The 18,525-nt window shown below is 44.3% G+C and overlaps 1 protein-coding gene across 1 annotated transcript in view; it reads left to right on the top strand.

Annotated features, from left to right (window-relative positions):
• Nucleotides 1–868: 868 nt before the first annotated feature.
• dcbld2.S (discoidin, CUB and LCCL domain containing 2 S homeolog) overlaps nucleotides 869–18,525 on the top strand; it is a 41,016-nt gene continuing 23,359 nt past the window's right edge. Inside the window, exon 1 of the mRNA XM_018248830.2 lies at nucleotides 869–1,434. Coding sequence (XP_018104319.1) covers nucleotides 1,335–1,434 — 100 coding nt within the window. The 5' untranslated portion in view covers nucleotides 869–1,334. The remainder of the gene's footprint in view (nucleotides 1,435–18,525) is intronic.

Raw genomic sequence — 18,525 nt, 5'->3', positions numbered from 1 at the left:
TAAAATAATAAATAGAAATAAACAGAACAAACTGTATTTGGGAAAATCCACTATTATTTGTAGAAAGCCGTTAATATCAATTTTAATATTTACTCTGTAATGGAGAAGGAAAACAAATGAAAAGTTAGGGCTCCCCACAGTGATTGTATTCACTTACCTGATATCCCGGGTCGGTGCTCTAATCAGCAGAAACTGCCCCTGTAAGAAATAGCCGTCTTGATTTTGGTATTTTAATAGGAGTCACAGTCATGTGACTTGTGCCTGCACTTTAGGATGGAACTGCTTTCTGGCAGGCTGTTATTTCTCCTACTCAATGTAACTGAATGTGTCTCAGTGGGACCTGGATTTTACTATTGAGTGATGTTCTTAGATCTACCAGGCAGCTGTTATCTTGTGTTAGGGAGCTGCTATCTGGTTACCTTCCCATTGTTATTTTGTTTGGCTGCTGGGGGGGGAGGGAGGAGGTGATATCAGTCCAACTTGCAGTACAGCAGTAAAGAGTGACTGAAGTTTATCAGAGCACAAGTCACATGACTGGGGGCAGCTGGGAAATTGACAAAATGTCTAGCCCCATGTCAGATTTCAATATTGAATATAAAAAAATCTGTTTGCTCTTTTGAGAAATAGATTTCAGTGCAGAATTCTGCTGGAGCAGCACTATTAACTGATATGTTTTGAAAAAAACGTCCCACTTTCAATATCCTTTTAACTCCCAAAACTGTCACTGTATTATCTGCCATGAAACTCACTCCCAGGCTTAATGTGAGTCCAGAGAAAAGTGTTGTCCCAGCTTGTATCCCAGCATTGTATTGTCACATGGGGAAGCTCAGGGAATGGGGCGCGGGTGCTGCTGGGAACTGTACTTGTACAGGAGACACATAACAAGTTGATAAATCGGTGCAGAAGCTTTGACTGTTCCTATTACTACTTCAAGGCCGGCGGGAGGGAGTTCTTCCAGGCACAGTCTCCTCACACGGTGGGCGGTGTTTCGCGCTCGCGCCGCCCCTCTCTTACTCTCGCGTCACTCCCCTTTAACCAAGCGTGCGCCGAGCGGAGCAAGTTGCCACTCTGGGCTCTGACGCTCTCGCTCGCTCCTCTAGGAGTTAACTGGAGCCGCGCAGGGATCCGCATCCCGGCGCCGGAAGTCTTGCGTTCCTCGGGGCATCTGTACAGAACGATCCGATGGGCAGCGCTGTGCTGAGCTGAGAGTCCTTATCCCGCTGGAGCTTTTCTTGGATTATTCTGCTGCACTTTGTTATCCCACCCCCACCAGTGCGCGGAATAGTGCGGCCCGGACACCCCCACAGGATAATGCATTGGGACTGGCGGCTGGGATGGAGACCGGGGGGATGGTGAGCGGGCGGCTCGCTTGGCTTCTGTCCCGCTGTCTTGTCTCCCTCCTGCTGCTGCTCAGGGGCGCGGGGGCGCAGAAGGGTAAGTGTGCTTGCTGGGCTACTGGCTGGGCTACTGGCTGGGCTACTCCAGACTGTTGGCTGCCCCCAGGGTGCCTGTTACATTGGCTGTGGCAGCTCAGCGTAAAGCGTGACGTTTGGGACGAAAACGTATTTGCTCCCCTAGATATTCCTGTGACTGAATGACAGACGCACCGCTTTGTCTGTAGCCTAGTGATGTGCTGAGGGGCCTGAAGTCACGTTCCACCGCTCTGTCCACTCTCCATATTCCTCTCCTGACTCTCACTTGTTTGGGGAGCAGTACAGTCAGGCCTGGGGGTATCACTATCCCTATCAATCAGGCTGGCAGTTTTATATATCTAATGTGGGGCAGGGGAGGATAATTGTGGGGTAACTGGGGCAGCAGTGGGTAACTGGGGGGGTAACTTGGCATTAGTGGGTAACTGGGGGGGGGAACTGGGCAGCAGTGGGTTATTGGGGGGTAACCGGGGCAGCAGTGGGTTATTGGGGGGTAACTGGGGCAGCAGTGGGTTATTGGGGGTAACTGGGCAGCAGTGGGTAATTGGGGGGTAACTGGGGCAGCAGTGGGTAATGGGGGGGTAACGGGCAGCAGTGGGTAATTGGGGGTAACTGGGGCAGCAGTGGGTAATTGGGGGGTAACTGGGGCAGCAGTGGGTAATTGGGGGGTAACTGGGGCAGCAGTGGGTAATTGGGGGGTAACTGGGGCAGCAGTGGGTTATTGGGGGTAACTGGGGCAGCAGTGGGTTATTGGGGGTAACTGGGGCAGCAGTGGGTTATTGGGGGGTAACTGGGGCAGCAGTGGGTAATTGGGGGGTAACTGGGGCAGCAGTGGGTAATTGGGGGGTAACTGGGGCAGCAGTGGGTAATTGGGGGGTAACTGGTGCAGCAGTGGGTAATTGGGGGGTAACTGGGGCAGCAGTGGGTTATTGGGGGTAACTGGGGCAGGGTAACTGGGGCAGCAGTGGGTAATTGGGGGGTAACTGGGGCAGCAGTGGGTAATTGGGGGTAACTGGGGCAGCAGTGGGTAATTGGGGGGTAACTGGGGCAGCAGTGGGTTATTGGGGGTAACTGGGGCAGCAGTGGGTTATTGGGGGTAACTGGGGCAGCAGTGGGTAATTGGGGGGTAACTGTGGCAGCAGTGGGTTATTGGGGGTAACTGGGGCAGGGTAACTGGGCCAGCAGTGGGTTATTGGGGGTAACTGGGAAAGCAGTCGGTAATTGGGGGGTAACTGGGGCAGCAGTGGGTAATTGGGGGGTAACTGGGGCAGCAGTGGGGAATTGGGGGGTAACTGGGGCAGCAGTGGGTTATTGGGGGTAACTGGGGCAGCAGTGGGTTATTGGGGGTAACTGGGGCAGCAGTGGGTAATTGGGGGGTAACTGGGGCAGCAATGGGGAATTGGGGGGTATGTGGGGCCGCAGGGGGTAATTGGAGGGTAACTGGAGCAGCAGTGGATAATTGGGGGGTATGTGGGGCAGAGGTGCATAGTGTAGCACACAATATGTAGAAATAAACAGGTGACAGCGCTGAGCAGACCAGACGTGGGGAGTCCATACAAAGTCAGTACCCAGCAGTGCACAGGACTCACAGGCGGCAATTCCTGTAGTATTTGTTGTTGTACAACTCCCAGCACATGTGGCTGCCTTTGTGTTCCAGTGTTGTCGTTTAGCAGCAGAAGGGCTTTCTCACTCTATCTTATCATTTGCCCACTCCCCATCTTTAAGATCCTGCATTTGGCTAAAGCCCCATTAACATACAACACCTTAGCATCATGCCAATCATATGTAGAACAGCAAATAAGGGTTCAGACCCAAATTTCCCCAATATTAACCTTGACTGTCTGTTGTGTTCTGCACCCCCAGAATCACTGGCTCTTTAAAGTGTAAATAAAAATTGGCAGCTCCGAGCCATTCCCCCGGGTCCTGCCATCACTAAGGACAACTGTTATTGTTCATGTAAAGCCAAACTCAGATTGAGGAACATGATTGCTCCGTACTGGGTCGTGTAGCTATAAAGGGTGTGTTGTTCTCCCCTTATTGGCCCTTTTCCAAGGAGAAGCCCGACATAAGCAGCTTGGACTGCTGGGGTGCTGCTCCCAACAGATCTCTGGCATGTATTAATTGCTGGAATATGCAAAGTCTAGGGGGCAGATTTATCAAGGGTTTTTTATGGTCAGAACTGTCAAATTCGTCTAGGAAGTTATTCAAATTCATTTTGAGTTTTTAAAAAAAAAAATAGATTTTCAATATTTATCATACTCTGGCCCTTTAAGAACTGGAATGCGACTATTCTCCACCTAAAACCTGCCGAATTGCTGTTCGGGTCAATAAAAGACGTTCAGGGATTTTTAAAAAATCACATTTGAAATTCGACATTTGATAAATGTGCCTCCCCATGTATATTGGCAAGATTGTAAGCTCTTATGAGCAAGGCCCTCATTGCCTTCTTTGCTTGTGTAGCAGCCAGTGTTTGCATGTAAACTGTATGTTTTATACCTACAACAAGGCATTAAACTAGAATTTATAATGGTCTAAACATGCTCTGCAGATTCCTAGGGGCAAAAAATCCTGGCGTCTTTTTGTTTTTCAGGGTGATAGGCTGCAATAGAGCGTAAATATTTTCTGGGGTACCCGGCTTCCCCCTACATTTCCTAACATATGCACATAAACTATACACTGGGCTCATGTGTAGGGCAATATAACAACTTTATTTTATTTTATTAAGGTTCCCTGTCTTGTGTAATGTAATGTATTTGCTGCAACATATACGTCCATTCAACTTTAACTTCCCGCCATATGCAAATGAGGCAATGCTAGCGCAACTTTGCTTCGCTTGCCGCAGTAACGCTAGCGCAACTTCGCCATCGTTCGGCGCCCTGGATGCAACTTCAGATTTTAGTGAATTAGCATTGTCCTGGCGAATTGTTGCGATGTGAGCTAAGCCGTCCCTTGAAGGTTAATAAATTTGCCCCCTAAAGTGCTGTGTACTGGGAATTGTAGTGTAAAAGCTTGACAGCTCCTGGTTTTGCTGTTCGGCCTTTATAATTTGCTTCATCAGAGCAGCATTCAGGGTGTTCTGTTGATGTTTACCTTTTTGTATGCAATACAGGTATGGGATCCGTTATCCCATAGTCTCCATTATAATCAAATAATCCAAAATGATTTCCTTTTTCTGTGTAATAATAAAGCAATAACTTGTGCTTGATCTCAACTAAGATATAATTAGTCCTTATTTGAATGATGTTCTAGTAGACTTAAGGGATGAAGATCCAAATTACAGAAAGAGCTGTTTATCAGGAAAACCCCAGGTTCCGAACATTCTGGATATCAGGTCCCATATATGTATCAGCAGCAATTATACTTTGCATACTATTCACCGTAAGCTGATACCTGCTTGATGCCCAGATAAGTGCACGTTTGTCCAATTTGTGGCCATTTAGCTGTTATTAACTGAACCCCATTATACTGACAGCAGGAGGAGTGTAAATATGCTGTCACAGACTGTATTTCTGCATAGAGGCTGCAGATCTTTTACCGCCTCCTTTTCTAATAAACTACTATGGATCAGGGTTGCTAATACGTTTTAAAGGTAATCTCTACCCTACAGTGTTTAGTGTTATTTTGTATCCAACCTCATAAATTGCTGCCTTGGGAATTGAACTTATGTTCTTATCCTTCCAGCCAGTATTACTATAGATCAGTGATCCCCAACCAGTAGATTGTGAGCAACATGTTGCTCTCCAAACCCTTAGATGTTGCTCCCAGTGGCCTCAAAGCAGGTGCTTATTTTTGAATTCCAGGCTTTGAAGCAAGTTTTAATTGCATGAAAACTAAGTATAGGGCCAAGCAGCGCCTCTTGTAGGCTGCCAGTCCACACAGGGGCTATCAAATAGCCAATCACAGCCCTTATTTGGCACCTCAATGGACTTTTTCATGCTTGTATTGCTCCCCAACTCTTTTTACATTTGAATGTGACTCACGGGTAAAAAAGGTTGGGGACCCCTGCTATAGATAGTCTCTCCAGACACTAAAGGTGGCCATAGACACACAGATCCTATTGTACGAATCGAGGATTCGTACGATTTTCGGATCTTGTGTGGCGTGTGCCGACATCTTTCGTCCGGCGGAGATCGGTCGTTTGGTCGATCGGTCAGGTTTGATTTTGACCCGACCGATCCCGCCGGAGCCCACGGCACATCGTAATCGCCATACGGCCGAACAATCAGATTACCCCCGATATAGCCATGTTTGTCAAACGAGCGGATCTTTGCATCTATGGCCACCTTTACTGACCACTGTTTCTTATTGACAGATCATTAGCACACGGAAGCTGCTTGTAATTCCTCCATTTCTCATTCATTGATATTGCCCTTCCCCCGGGGATACTTATTTTCCACATCAGTTTAGTACTCAGTACCACCTGTGCCCACGTGATGCTTATTGAAGGCTTTCCTGCCACCATTGGGTTAATCTTAGTTCTTAAGGTGCTCCTTTTTCTTAGAACTTGTTACCCACTGACATAAAGACACTTGCCCCCCCCCTCCCCAACAGGGTCCTGCTGGGGTTTCCGGCCCTCAGTGCCCTTTCTTGAGAAAAGGCACTGAGGGCCCGAAACATGTTGTGTTTGTCAGTCGGCAATAAACACTAATTCACAGCAGTAAATCTGCATCCGAGTGCTCTCCTCTTTTCTGGTCTAATAACATAAAAATCATGACAATCTCTGCAGGTAAAAAAAATTTTTTGCGAAGATTCTGTGCTGGAGTGACATCACTTCCGCTCAAATGTGATGTCACTTGTGGTTTTGTTTATCCCCCCTGGGTCGAAAGGTTAGTATGCCTATTGCAAGTTGGGTTGGGTAGCGGGAACATGCGGATCAAATTGCGGGTTCGGGTTGTGGGTTGCAGGTACGATTTGGTTTTGAAAAAAATGGGCCCCGACAGGACTCTAAATCAAGTAATGCTAAAATCTGCAATAAGCACATTCAGACCATTGTTCTCCTGGGGTTTAACACAATCCCTGCCTCGCTCATTGTTTAATCAGACCTTACATGCACCAGATTGGGTTGGGCAATTTGGCCTTTTTCTACCACAGCCCCCAACTATCTTGGCATGTATGCTAGGTTAGGGCTGAGTTTTGACAGACCTTTCAGATTTTGTCCTCCCCCGCACCATTTTTAATATGATTCATGTATATTTATATAGAGTAAATGTTTTCCATATGCATTATACATACAGATTTACATACAAAAACAGGAGATATCCGGTACAAGAGGTAAAGCGGGGCCCTGTCCCAAAAGAGCTTATGCCATTCCCTGATCCAAGCCTATTAAATGCCACCTTATCTTTGGTTGCAAAAGGTTACTAGACCAGTCTACTACTATAGTAATAATAAAACAAGACACAGTTCAGCAGTAGTTGCAAGAAGTAAGCTGTGTGACATTCTTATTCTGAGATCTGCCCTTTGGAGCATTTAAATGACCATGGTAATCGCGTTCCATGCAAGGGACAAATTAAAACACACATTTTAGTGTTGGGTCATTTGTTTTTAAACTGGGGCCTCCTGCTATCGTGCAGAACTGCCTCAGGCTGTTTATCATGGATCTCAGCCTGCGAGAAACGCAGGCTGAAAATCCGCTTCCCTGCTGCTTCTCCTCTGCTGCTCAGCCTGCTTCCAGAATCATTACTTCCACTCCGGTACTGACAGATGAAGTACAAGATTGTGGTTTTTTTTTTTGTTTTGTTTTTTTTTACATTTCGCACTCAAAAGAAAGAAGTTAGAAAAGAAAGAAGAGGAGCAGTGGGGCAGCGGGGTCTCCTTCTCATGTGGCCCTGGACAAGGGGATCACCAATGTTTTGCCACAGGCAACAAAATAATGGAAATGATGAGAATGGGCCCCTAGAGCTGCAGCTTGCTAAATCTAGCCAGGCTTTGTTTATTCCAAAAGTGAGCTGTAGTGCAAGCGTTTTAGTAGGATTTTCAGAATGGCAGGATTAGAAATATTTTTAGCTTCTGTTTAACATTTAATCGTTAAAGGGCACCTTTTGCCAAATTATATTATCCCCAACCAAAGGTGTGGGCTAATAGAACCGGCACTCCGGTTGTGGGTAACAGTATTTTTATTGTTTAAATTGCCCCCCTGCCAGCACTAGGACACATGCACCGGGAGTGCAAGCATGAAAGTAAGTACAGTATGATTACTTCACTAAGACTCCTTAGAAACTGATCCTCACATTTAACTCATTTAAACTGCCCACTAGGGTAACACGTTGCCATTTCTTTGCCTAAAAAAAGCAGATTCCACCATTTAATTTTTTTCAGGTGTGAGGAGCATACGAGGAGAGATTAAAGGTGGCCATAGACGCAAAGATAATATCGTACAAAACTAATTTTCGTACGATATTCCGTGCGTGTATGGTGGGAAAAGAGCTGACCGATATCGGCAGAAGAATATCGGCTTGTCAATCAGGCTGGACTTAAAATTCTGTTCGGGTGCCTTTGAAGGAACCCAAACATCAGCCATTGTTAGTGCTAAATCTTCAGATACAGGTAGAATTCTATATCTATCTACCTGTATATCTGACGATTCAGCTCTACACGTGTGTATTGAAACGAACAATCTTTATTGGAAAGATCTTTTCCAAGAAAGATCGTAATTGTTACGTCTATGGCCACCTTAAGTAGTAGATAATAATTCCACACAAAGGAAGGGCTTTCTTGCGGCATATGTGTGTTGTTGTTTTTTCTTTTATTTCCACATGCCATTCATTTGTAATGGCCTTCAATACATGAATCGGACACACCATATGCCACGGGACAGTCTATGGCACATGTTATATTGCACCATGCTGCTAACAGCTGTGGGCACATGATTTCGACACATAATGTGTCTTTTCAGGGTCCCTCTGGGAAGCAGATGAGATTTGCCTTTTACGTCTTTGCAGCAGGGGCCCTTTAAATGCACTGGGCCATTTGTCCTCTCACTTGTGAATGTCAGAATGGTCCTTGTGTTGAAAATGTACAGCTTTTAGTTATATGATGTCTTGTGGAAAGCAATTTATTTGAAGTTACTGACTGGCTTTCCTTTGTTCATGTCATAGCTGGAACCAGGGGTAGAGGATAGGAGAACCTGTCTAGGTCAGCCATATTGGTAAATGGCATGTGGCGCAATTCCAGAAGTTACAGCAGTATGCACAGCAACATATGTTTTTTAACCAGCAGCTTTTTCTTTTCTTACCCTTCCACATTCCACTACTTGTCCTCACTAACTTTTCCTGACAGAGGTTAATGGTGGTCCCCTGGACTGGGATTTAAAACAAGCCCTGACATTTTAAATACAAAGAGACATCATACATTTTCCAGAATCTACAGATTGCCTGTTCCGGGCCTGCTGGTATTGCCAAGGGGGTCACAGACTGACGCACTTTCTTTGGCTGCTATTGTAGTATAGCACAGGTTTTCTGATTAGTGTGTGTCATGATTGCTCTTTTGTGTACACATGTAGTTGGGGGAGGAGCTTTATTTCTCTGAGGTAAATGTGTTTTTGGAGGGAAGTTTATGTAATGGTGAAAAAGCTGTTGCTCAAAAGATTATGCCACTTTTATTCAATGCACTATTCTAAATCAAATTTTCCAATATAAGAAACTGTCTTATAACCATAGAGAGCTTTGCTTTATTCCCTCATAAATCTGTCTGTGGAGAGGACTTATGGAATCTGAGGCAGCCTGTATATGTGCCTTATTAATTCCCCCCATTCTGTGAGAGAATATTATCTTGTTTAAGGACATGTAAAGCCTACATTTTGCTTCCATGCACTGTATAAGTTGGGCATATCTTCCCCACCCAAGCCACATAATTTGTACTGTATATACCTCCTCCATTTGCCAGCACCATCACATTTTTCTAAAACAAATTGCAGCTTTCACCCGGCGGCCATTTTCCCTCTGACACATCATCAGCAACATTGATACAAGTATGCTGTAAAGTTCATGTAATGCAGAATGCAGGTTTACACAGGCACAAGATACATTGATAAAACGTTCTAAGCGATTAAGGGGATGCGGCAGCCTAAAACTGGCCATAGACGCAAAGATCCGATCGTACGAATCGAGGATTCGTACGATTTTCAGACCGTGTGTGGAGAGTGCCGACATTTTTCGCCCGGTGGAGATCGGTCGTTTGGTCAATTGGACAGGTTAATAGATTTCTCTCTGCTGCCGATAATTTCTCTGCATGTATTGCCGATCGTACGATTTTCAGTGGGAGACTGTCACCAGCTTTTGTCGAACATAACTTTCGTACGATTGCTGTCAGGGGCAGGACATCGGCTGATCTGTTCTTTTCTACTTTATTTGATCTGAATGGTTAGTGGCAAGTTGGGAGATGGGGAAGTCCGATCGTTCGAGGATCTTTGCGTCTATGGCCAACTTAAGGACTCTTACAGACAAGCGTTTTTACCTGCGCTCCCCTGCGTTCCATTTTTCTGCGTTCAGCCGCAGGGGAGCGCAGGAATAGATGTATTACATTTTTTCCAATGGGGCTGTACTCACACAGACGCATTTAGGCGCCGAACGCAGGAAAAATGCAGCATGTTGCGTTTCAACCTGCGTTCGGCGCCTACACGCGTCTGTGTGAGTACAGCTCCATTGGAAAAAATGTAATGCGTCTATTCCTGCGCTCCCCTGTGGCTGAACGCAGAAAAACGGAACGCAGGGGAGCGCAGGTAAAAACGCTCGTCTGTAAGAGCCCTTACTGTTAACCTTTTAACAACCAGAGTAGCAGTTATCTAAAGATTTCAAAGAGGCTGTTTACTGATTACATTTTTGTTGAGCGGGTTTACATGTCCTTTAAGCAGTGTGAATGACACCTCTGCTGGATGTGCCCGAGCGCATGGTGGAGTCTGTGCCTCAGTAAAATTATTGATTGGTAAGGAACACTGAACAAGGAATAACATTTTAGGAGTTGTGCTGCTGCACCGTCAGCAGCTGTTTGGTTGTCATAGGGCCTCCAGCTATTACAGCCTATTGCTCCTGCTGTTTGGGATATTGTTGCAGTATGCAGCAGCTGTCCTGCTAAGGGATTCTGGATATTCTAGAGCTCAGTAGATTGTCAGCAGTGCACAGTCTCTACTCTTTCTGTCTGCTCTGTACAACTTGTGTCTGAGGTACTTCTGAAAAATGTGGCCAGCTGTGCATGACTGACATACCAACTTGAAATCCAAAACTAGGACAGACAGGCTGCATTATCACTCGAGAGGAGAAGCACCCAAAGCTACCACTTCCACCTTTTCATTCATATGACATCCACTATACTGGCTCTTGTCAGCATAAAAACACATGAGGGAATATTTAACATGCGGTGTCAAAACACAGCAACCACGACACATAGGGTAGTCATCTTTGCTAGTAAAAAACACCAGCCTTTATTTTATATTTTTATATGCATTTTCCCCTATTAATAACTTTATCAAACATAATTTTTACCACGCAGGACAATAAAGTACAGGCCAGTTGGCAACCCTGACCACACATTGCAAGGCATTGCTGAATAAAGAATTATGTACTTATCAAGCTGTGTATACATTTTCAGCGATCTCATACCTCATACGGCTGGGTAAAAATCCGGCATTAAAGTAAGCAGCTGCTTGTAAATGTTATGGGGAAAACATGGCGTTGATCCGTTTTTATGTTAATTCCAGAGCACCTTACACCAGAACTTACTTTACACTAGGTCTGAAGTGGTGTCAAATAGCCTAAAAATCCAGCATTTGGGCAGCATTAAATAAAACATACACCTTGATATATTCGCCATTTTATCCTACATACCGTAGCTTTGCATACTGTTTTTCTGCCTTTGTCTTAGACAGCATATTAAATATAGCTTTTCTTGGCTTGAAAGGGAGGCAGCGTGGAATTTATGGCCACTTCACATTATGCCTATAGAAAATATACCGTGTCACATTAGCAAAACTGAAGTTTGATTTTGTGCTTTATGTTTAGTAGGTAGTAATGTGCAGACTGGCTCCAATACCTGTGGAATTCCATCTGCAGATTCTAGCCATATACTCAACCTTCTTCCAGTTAAGCTTGCTATAGACGCAAAGATTTGATTGTATGAATCTCCGTTTCGTACGATTTTTGGGCCTTGTGCAGTGTCCCGTCATTTTTCGTGAAATGGCGAAGGCAAGTCTGGCGCAAGAGGTAACGTTCAGTAAAATGCGCAAGTTAGTAAATTAGCATAGTTATGTCCCTTTGCCATGGCGCCTGGCGTATGGGTGCGAAGTAGCGCTAGAGTAGGTCCACTTCGCTAGCGAATTTACGCCAGCGCCCGTTAGCGAATTTGCGCTAGCATAAGGCGCTTCGCACTTTAGTGAATTTGCCCCAATATCTCTGCATGTATTGCCTATCTGACAATATCAATGTGAGACTGTCTCCAGCTTTTGTCGGACATAACTTTAGTACGATTGCTGTCGGGGGCAAATCATTGTCTGATCTGTTCTTTTACTACTTTATTTGATCTGAATGGTTAGTGGCAGGTCGGGAGATGGCACCGAACAAGTTCGTTCAATATGAAGGTAAATCTGCACGTCTATGGGCAGCTTAATTCATGGGATAGCATTGTTCCGAGTTTGCCCCATCTGACATCATCTCTGGTGTCACCATAGAAGGCGAGTCAGGCACAGGTCGTTAATTCCCTTCTCAATCTCAGGCCAAGAACCCAATGTTGGGAAGAATTGCTTTCCAAATACTAGCTCAGATACATTCATGCAGGTCTTTGTTAAATCCTTACAATGTTTAAATGACAATTTTTGACTTTAGTCTTTTTTGGATGGTGGTGAAAACTCCATGGGGCAAATTCACTAAGCGCCGAACGCTAGCGTTACTTCGCTAGCGTTTGTCATTTTCGTTACTGCGCAAATTCACTAACGAACGCTGGCGTAGTTTCGCTAGTGTTACTTCGCACCCTTACGCCTGGCGAAGTTTCGCTAGCGACTTAACTACGCAAATTTACAAACGCGCGCAGTGTAGTGAACGCTACCTTTTACGCTAGACTTCCTTCGCCACCTCAGACCTGGCAAAGCGCAATAGAGTAGATAGGGATTGTTTCAAAAAAAGTCAAAATTTTTTCTAAGTCCAAAAAAACGCTGGCGTGTTTTCTACATTATGGGTGATAGGCTGAAAAAGATCGAAAAAAATTTTCGGGCTCCCCTCCTTCCCCCTACATTTCCTGACTCATGGCAACTTACCTAGACAGTGGGCACATGTGTAGGGCAAAATAAAAATTTTATTTGATGAATTAAAGGTTTTCTAGGCATTTGTAGTGCTGATACGTATTCCTCCATTGAAATTTGAATTTGGCGCCCTATGCAAATTAGCCTTTGCTAGCGTAACTTCGCTTTACTTAGCGAATCAACGCTAGCGCAACTTCGCAACCTTACGCTACCCCTGTGCGCAACTTCGGATTTTAGTGAATTTGCGAAGCGCTGGTGAAACTACGCCTGGCAAAGTGTGGCGAAGCGCGGCGAAGTTGCGCCTGGCGAAACTACGATTGTTAGTGAATTTGCCCCCATGTGTGACATCCTTTGCCATATAGTGTACATAGTAAATCCATCTTCTATGGAGCAGCAGCATTGATTATGTTCCTGATACTTATTGGCAAAAATGCAAGTTTATATGTTTCACAGCAGTAACTAATATTATAATAAGTAGAAAGCTCCATGGCAAGTTTAAAAAACAAGTCCACTGCAGGAATACACTAGCATTATTAAGTAACAGAAATCTCCGCTTTGCTTAACAGTAGTGAATAAAGTTGGAATTTTGGGTTGCTGGTGTCATGTTAAAGCAGAACGCGCTTGTTTCTCAGCCGTGTAGATTCAGTAGAGCGCCACTGTGCATGAAAACATTCCCGTCTGTGAGGGAAACGGCAGAGCTTTAGTCAGCAAACACCCTCGCAGGGTCAAAAAGGCACGCAATTGGCAAAGTGAGCTGAATGCGTATTTTGACATGGTTTGGCAGCAGGCAACGAGCATATGAAAGGGAAATGTATTGTACCACAGAATGTTTTCTTTGTTTCTGCCGCTGCGTTCCCTGTGTGATCACAAGATGAACTTTGCACTTTTCAACTAAGCATTTGGCACATATTTTGCTGCATTTCTTTTTCTCTTTCTACCTAGTATTGAGGATGGGGCTTATGTTACTGCCTGCTCATTATGTGGAAGCTCTATCCTTTATATTTTGCTAGCTCTGTCTCCTCAATTGGACAGCAGTTTCCGGGAGGGAGTATCGGTGAGGAGACGGATTCGAATAGGTGGGGCTTGGTTCCTCGCATCCTTGTTGAGTGGTTGAGGGGTTAATGCGTCGGAGGTGAATTTTGGGTTGAATTGCGCGGCATGTTATGTTCTGTATTGGTTGTGATCGGTCCTTGTGCCTTAGTGTGGTTTTTTTGCGGCTTGGTGTTTTAGGTTGTCTTAGTGTTTTTTTTTGTTCGGGATTTTTTTCTGTGGGATCTTGTGTTTATTGTGGTGGTGTCCCGAGGTCGTTGTGGTTTGTTGGGTGGGGTTGTTGATCGGTTTGACGTATGAGCTTGATGTTAGTGTGTAGGTGGTGTGTCTCATAGGGTTTGGGTGATGTTATTTATTGGTGTTGATATTGTCGCAGAGTATGTGTACGTAGGTGTTGGTTGATTATATGTTTAGCAGTGTGCGCGTATGGAGGTGAGGTCCGAGTCTGGAGGTATGGGCTTTCACTGGTGCGGGTGGCAGTGGTTAACAACAAATTGTGAAAACAAGTCATAGGAACAACCTCCTATTTCCCTCTTTTGGGTTGGGCGGGGGACAAAAAAAGGGGAAAACTAGATTGTGCTTGTGTAAAGTGGGATTTTACAGTTATTGTGTGGGAACGGACATAGGGATGGGTTTATTTCGACAGGCAATGCAGCAAATCATGTCGAAGTTGGACTTCTCAAACTGAAAGTTTCAACTGGGCCGCCCCCTCTCTTGCTTTAGCTGGTGCATGGGTAGATGCACTGTATAAGTTGGGCATATCTTCCCCACCTAAGCCACATCATTTTTACTGTATATACCCCCTCCATTTGCCAGCACCATCACAATTTTCTAAAACAAATTGCAGCTTTCACCTGGCGGCCATTTTCCCTCTGACACATCATCAGCAACATTGATACATGTATGCTGTAAAGTTCATGTAATGCAGAATGCAGGTTTACACAGGCACAAGATACTTTGATAATACTTTAGTGATTAAGGGGATGCGGCAGACTAAAGCTGGCCATAGACGCAAATATCTGATCGTACAAATCGAGGATTCGTACGATTTTCGGCCCGTGTGTGGTGAGCCCTGACATTTTTCGTCCGGCAGAGATCAGTCGTTTGGTCGATCGGACAGGATAAAAGATTTCTGACGGCTGCCGATAATATCTCTGCATGTATTGCCAATCATATGATTTTCAGAGGGAGACTGTCACTAGCTTTGGACGGACATAACTCTGTACGATTGCTGTCAGGGGCAGAACATCGGCTGATCTGTTCTTTTTTACTTTATTTGCGTCTATGGCCAGCTTTACTTCTGCTCTTATTGCATCCAGCTGCTTGGAATTATTTAGCCCTACACTATAAAAGTAATTTGGTTGTATAAATGCTAAGTAGGGACACCTTTGTCTTAGTTGATTGTTTTGGCTTTCCTATGTACAATACTACTTCTTACAGGTGGGAACACTAGCTGTATGTTTGTGAATCATCTTGGTCCAAAGTTATGACCAGGCAACTATTAGGTTTGTGACATATGGGCAGATTTGGGAAGATTTAGTCGCCTCTTCTTCTGGGCGACAATCTCCTCGAACTACCTTCACGTCTTCCTATCCGCTATAATGAAAAGTCGCCTGCGCTAAAGCACATGTGGCATTTCATTTTCCCAAGTTGCCCGAATTTGCCTCACAAGGAAACTTCAGGTGGCTTCTAAAAAACGAAGCGCCACGTGTGCTTTAGCGCAGCCCAGCGATCGGATCATCATGCATCCGATACGGGCGGTCAGATTGCTGGACCACATAAACGCACAGATGCGGCCACCATCCGATGGGATTTTTTAAACTGCCCGATCGACATCTGGCTAACTTTCGGCCAGCTATCGATCGGGGAAGCCTGTTGGATGACCCCACAAACGAGCCAATAAACTGCTGACTCAGTCGGCAGCTTTTATCGGCCCGTGTATGGGGGGGCCCTTTACTCAGAGTAGAAAGTGAGCAGAGAAATATGGCAGAGTGCAGGTCTGTGAGGTTAGTGATACACTGCCGATGACTGGAGTGGTCAGTGGGTTTCTCTGCCAGAGAAGCATCGGCCAAGAAGCCACTCAATGTGGCATAAGCTGAAAGCTCTTTGGCTGTTAAGGTACAATTATTGGCCCTTGCTATTGTGATTTGAGGGATAAGTGGTGTTACTAGGGTCATTGCTTGAATTACAATGCAGTTTTCAAGGCAGCTCTGTTTAATAAATGCCCAATTGCAGTGACAGTCACGTCCGCAGCTTTGTCTGTATCAGAGATGTCCGTACTGTCGCCGTCTGTCTGTTTAACAGCCCTATGATGGCAGCTCGGGGCATCTGTCATAGCAATTGTGGGAAGTTATGGAGGAAGTTATGCATTACACTTGCTTTGATCTATTAAATGCATGGAAAGGGAAGCTTCCTGCCAGGCTTGCGCCGAAAATACTCCTCAAGAACATGCAGTGGCTGCTATAATTAGGCAGCCCTAGAGAAACAATGACTATAAATAAGAGCAGAGAAGAAAGTGAATCGACTCTCTTTCAAAGGATGAAAAGCATGCCTCCTGAAATATATACATTTATGTCATTTCCTGAGGAAAACCCTTGCCTTGGGCCTAAGCCAACATTCCGTTTCTCATGTGACTGCTCAGTATTTGGGCCCTCTCCCTGGTAACTGCTGCAGTGTTTGATAGCATAAGAACGGGAGGATCCATGGAGAATTCTGCACTCTGCTGTGGGGCTAATGGGAAAACTAATCATTGCGCTTTAAGAAAATCATTAAGTAATCCGTTCATATCTGTTTCTGAGGACCTGCGGTCGTATTCTAGCAAATAATTAAAAAAGTTTAAAAAAGAAATAAAGAATACCAATTTAAATCTCATACTTCTGCATTAGCTTTTATGCATTAGGCAGCAATCTATTTACATTCTCCTTATCTTGCAATTATTCTGACTAATAGCAAAAAGTTAAGATGCCTGTAACATTGGGTACATTCACACCTAAATTTGAGTTCAAATTGTCTTTTTTTTCACAATGGCTGACCGGGAGATTTCTGACAAATCTCTAAAAAATATGTCTCATTGGAAATAACTGAAATCGCTGACGTAAAACCAACCCATTGCTTTGTTCTTCCGAAGTTGCCTTGGGAGGAAACTTGGGACGACTTTGCAATATGTAAGTTTTACCATCGCTGATTTCACTTATTTCCAATGAAGATGTATTTTTAGGAGATTTGTCGCCCGCAGTTGTGCAATAATAATCACTTGTGACAAATCTCCCTGCCAGCCACTGCCCTTTAGAGTAGTTTTATTTAGTTATAAAAGCAGACTTTAGGACAATTTTTAATATAATTCTTTTTCTATTAAAAAGTCTTTCTAGGCACATTATATATTTTTAATCGTCAAAAAATAAATATGGTTGCGAAAATTAGCGAACTTTATAAAAAGTATTGCATCACCGCCAAAAAAGCTGAAAAGAATTTTTGCAAATTTTGATACATACACTCCTAAATATCTATACTTTAAAAAAAACATAATTTCTAGAGAGAGAGAGAGAGAGTGATTTACCTGTAGTTCATTTTTGCAAAGGCACATCATGAATATATTATCTAAGGCTCCACATAATTCAGTAGTTGCATAACGATACTTCTGCTGCAAATACAACATTTTTATATGTACAAGATATAAATAACTGGCAGTTTTGCTGGTCCTTTAAGGATATCCAGTTTCAGGTCACTCAAACATCTGTTATGAATTATTGCTTCTCTTGTTTATACTTTCATTTTACATCTCATCCTCTGGTGTTCGGGCATTTTCTATTAGGTCTTACTAGGCTGGGGCCCATTCAATTAAATTTTATGAATCTGGAGATGTTTTCATCAGCAGGGGAAACGCCAATTTGTATATTTAACCGTCACAGCATTTCTTTACTGGTTATGTTCTAGCTACCAGAAACTGTGTGTAAATGACAGGTATTGGTTAAGCAGGTATGATGAAGCTTTCCCAAAAAAAACAAATGCTTAAAGGGAAACTAAAGGTGGCCATAGACTGAGAGATCCGCTCGTTTGGCGATGTCGCCAAAAGAGCGGATCTCTCTCCGATATGCCCACCTTGAGGTGGGCAATATCGGGCTGATCCGATCGTGGGCCCTAGGGCCCAACAATCGGATCCTAATGAACGGGCGGTCGGATCGCAGGACCGCATCAACTAACAGATCCCATCCAATCGAGAAAGTCGGCCAGATCTCGATCGGGGAAGCCCGTCGGGGGGGCCCCATACACGGGCCAATAAGCTGCCGACTTCGGTCTGTCGGCAGCTTTTATCGGCCCGTGTATGGCCACCTTAATAGATGAAAATTTAATATAAGCTTCATCATACTGAAATAGAAAACTTTGTAAACACAATCAATATTCTGCATCATTTCTGAAATAATCAAGTTTATGTTCACTATCCCTCTCTCAGCATCTGATTCTCTTCATTCTGTTTTCATGCAGCAGTTGGGTCAGATTTTCATTGACAGTTAGATCCAATATCTATCTTTGGGGGGGGGGCTTAATTTCCTAGCCTATGAATTAGAGCTCACTCAAAAATCTAACAAAATAACTGAATTTTGCACAAATTCTGCATGTAGAGAGACATGATGTCTGATGATTTTAATAGAGTGAGCTCTAATACATCTAGGCAAAAGGAGGCCCCCTATAAGATATATTGGATCTAACTGTCAAATGATTATCTGACACCCAACTGCTGCATGAAGAGAGAAAGAAGAAAACCAAATGCTGAGAGAGGAATAGTGAAGATAAACTTGATTATTTCCGAAACGGTACAGA

Source organism: Xenopus laevis, chromosome 2S, assembly GCF_017654675.1.
Source record: "Xenopus laevis strain J_2021 chromosome 2S, Xenopus_laevis_v10.1, whole genome shotgun sequence".
NCBI lineage: Eukaryota > Metazoa > Chordata > Amphibia > Anura > Pipidae > Xenopus > Xenopus laevis.
The sequence above is the reverse complement of the archived record's forward strand: the minus strand, read 5'-3'. Positions and strand labels throughout refer to the sequence as shown.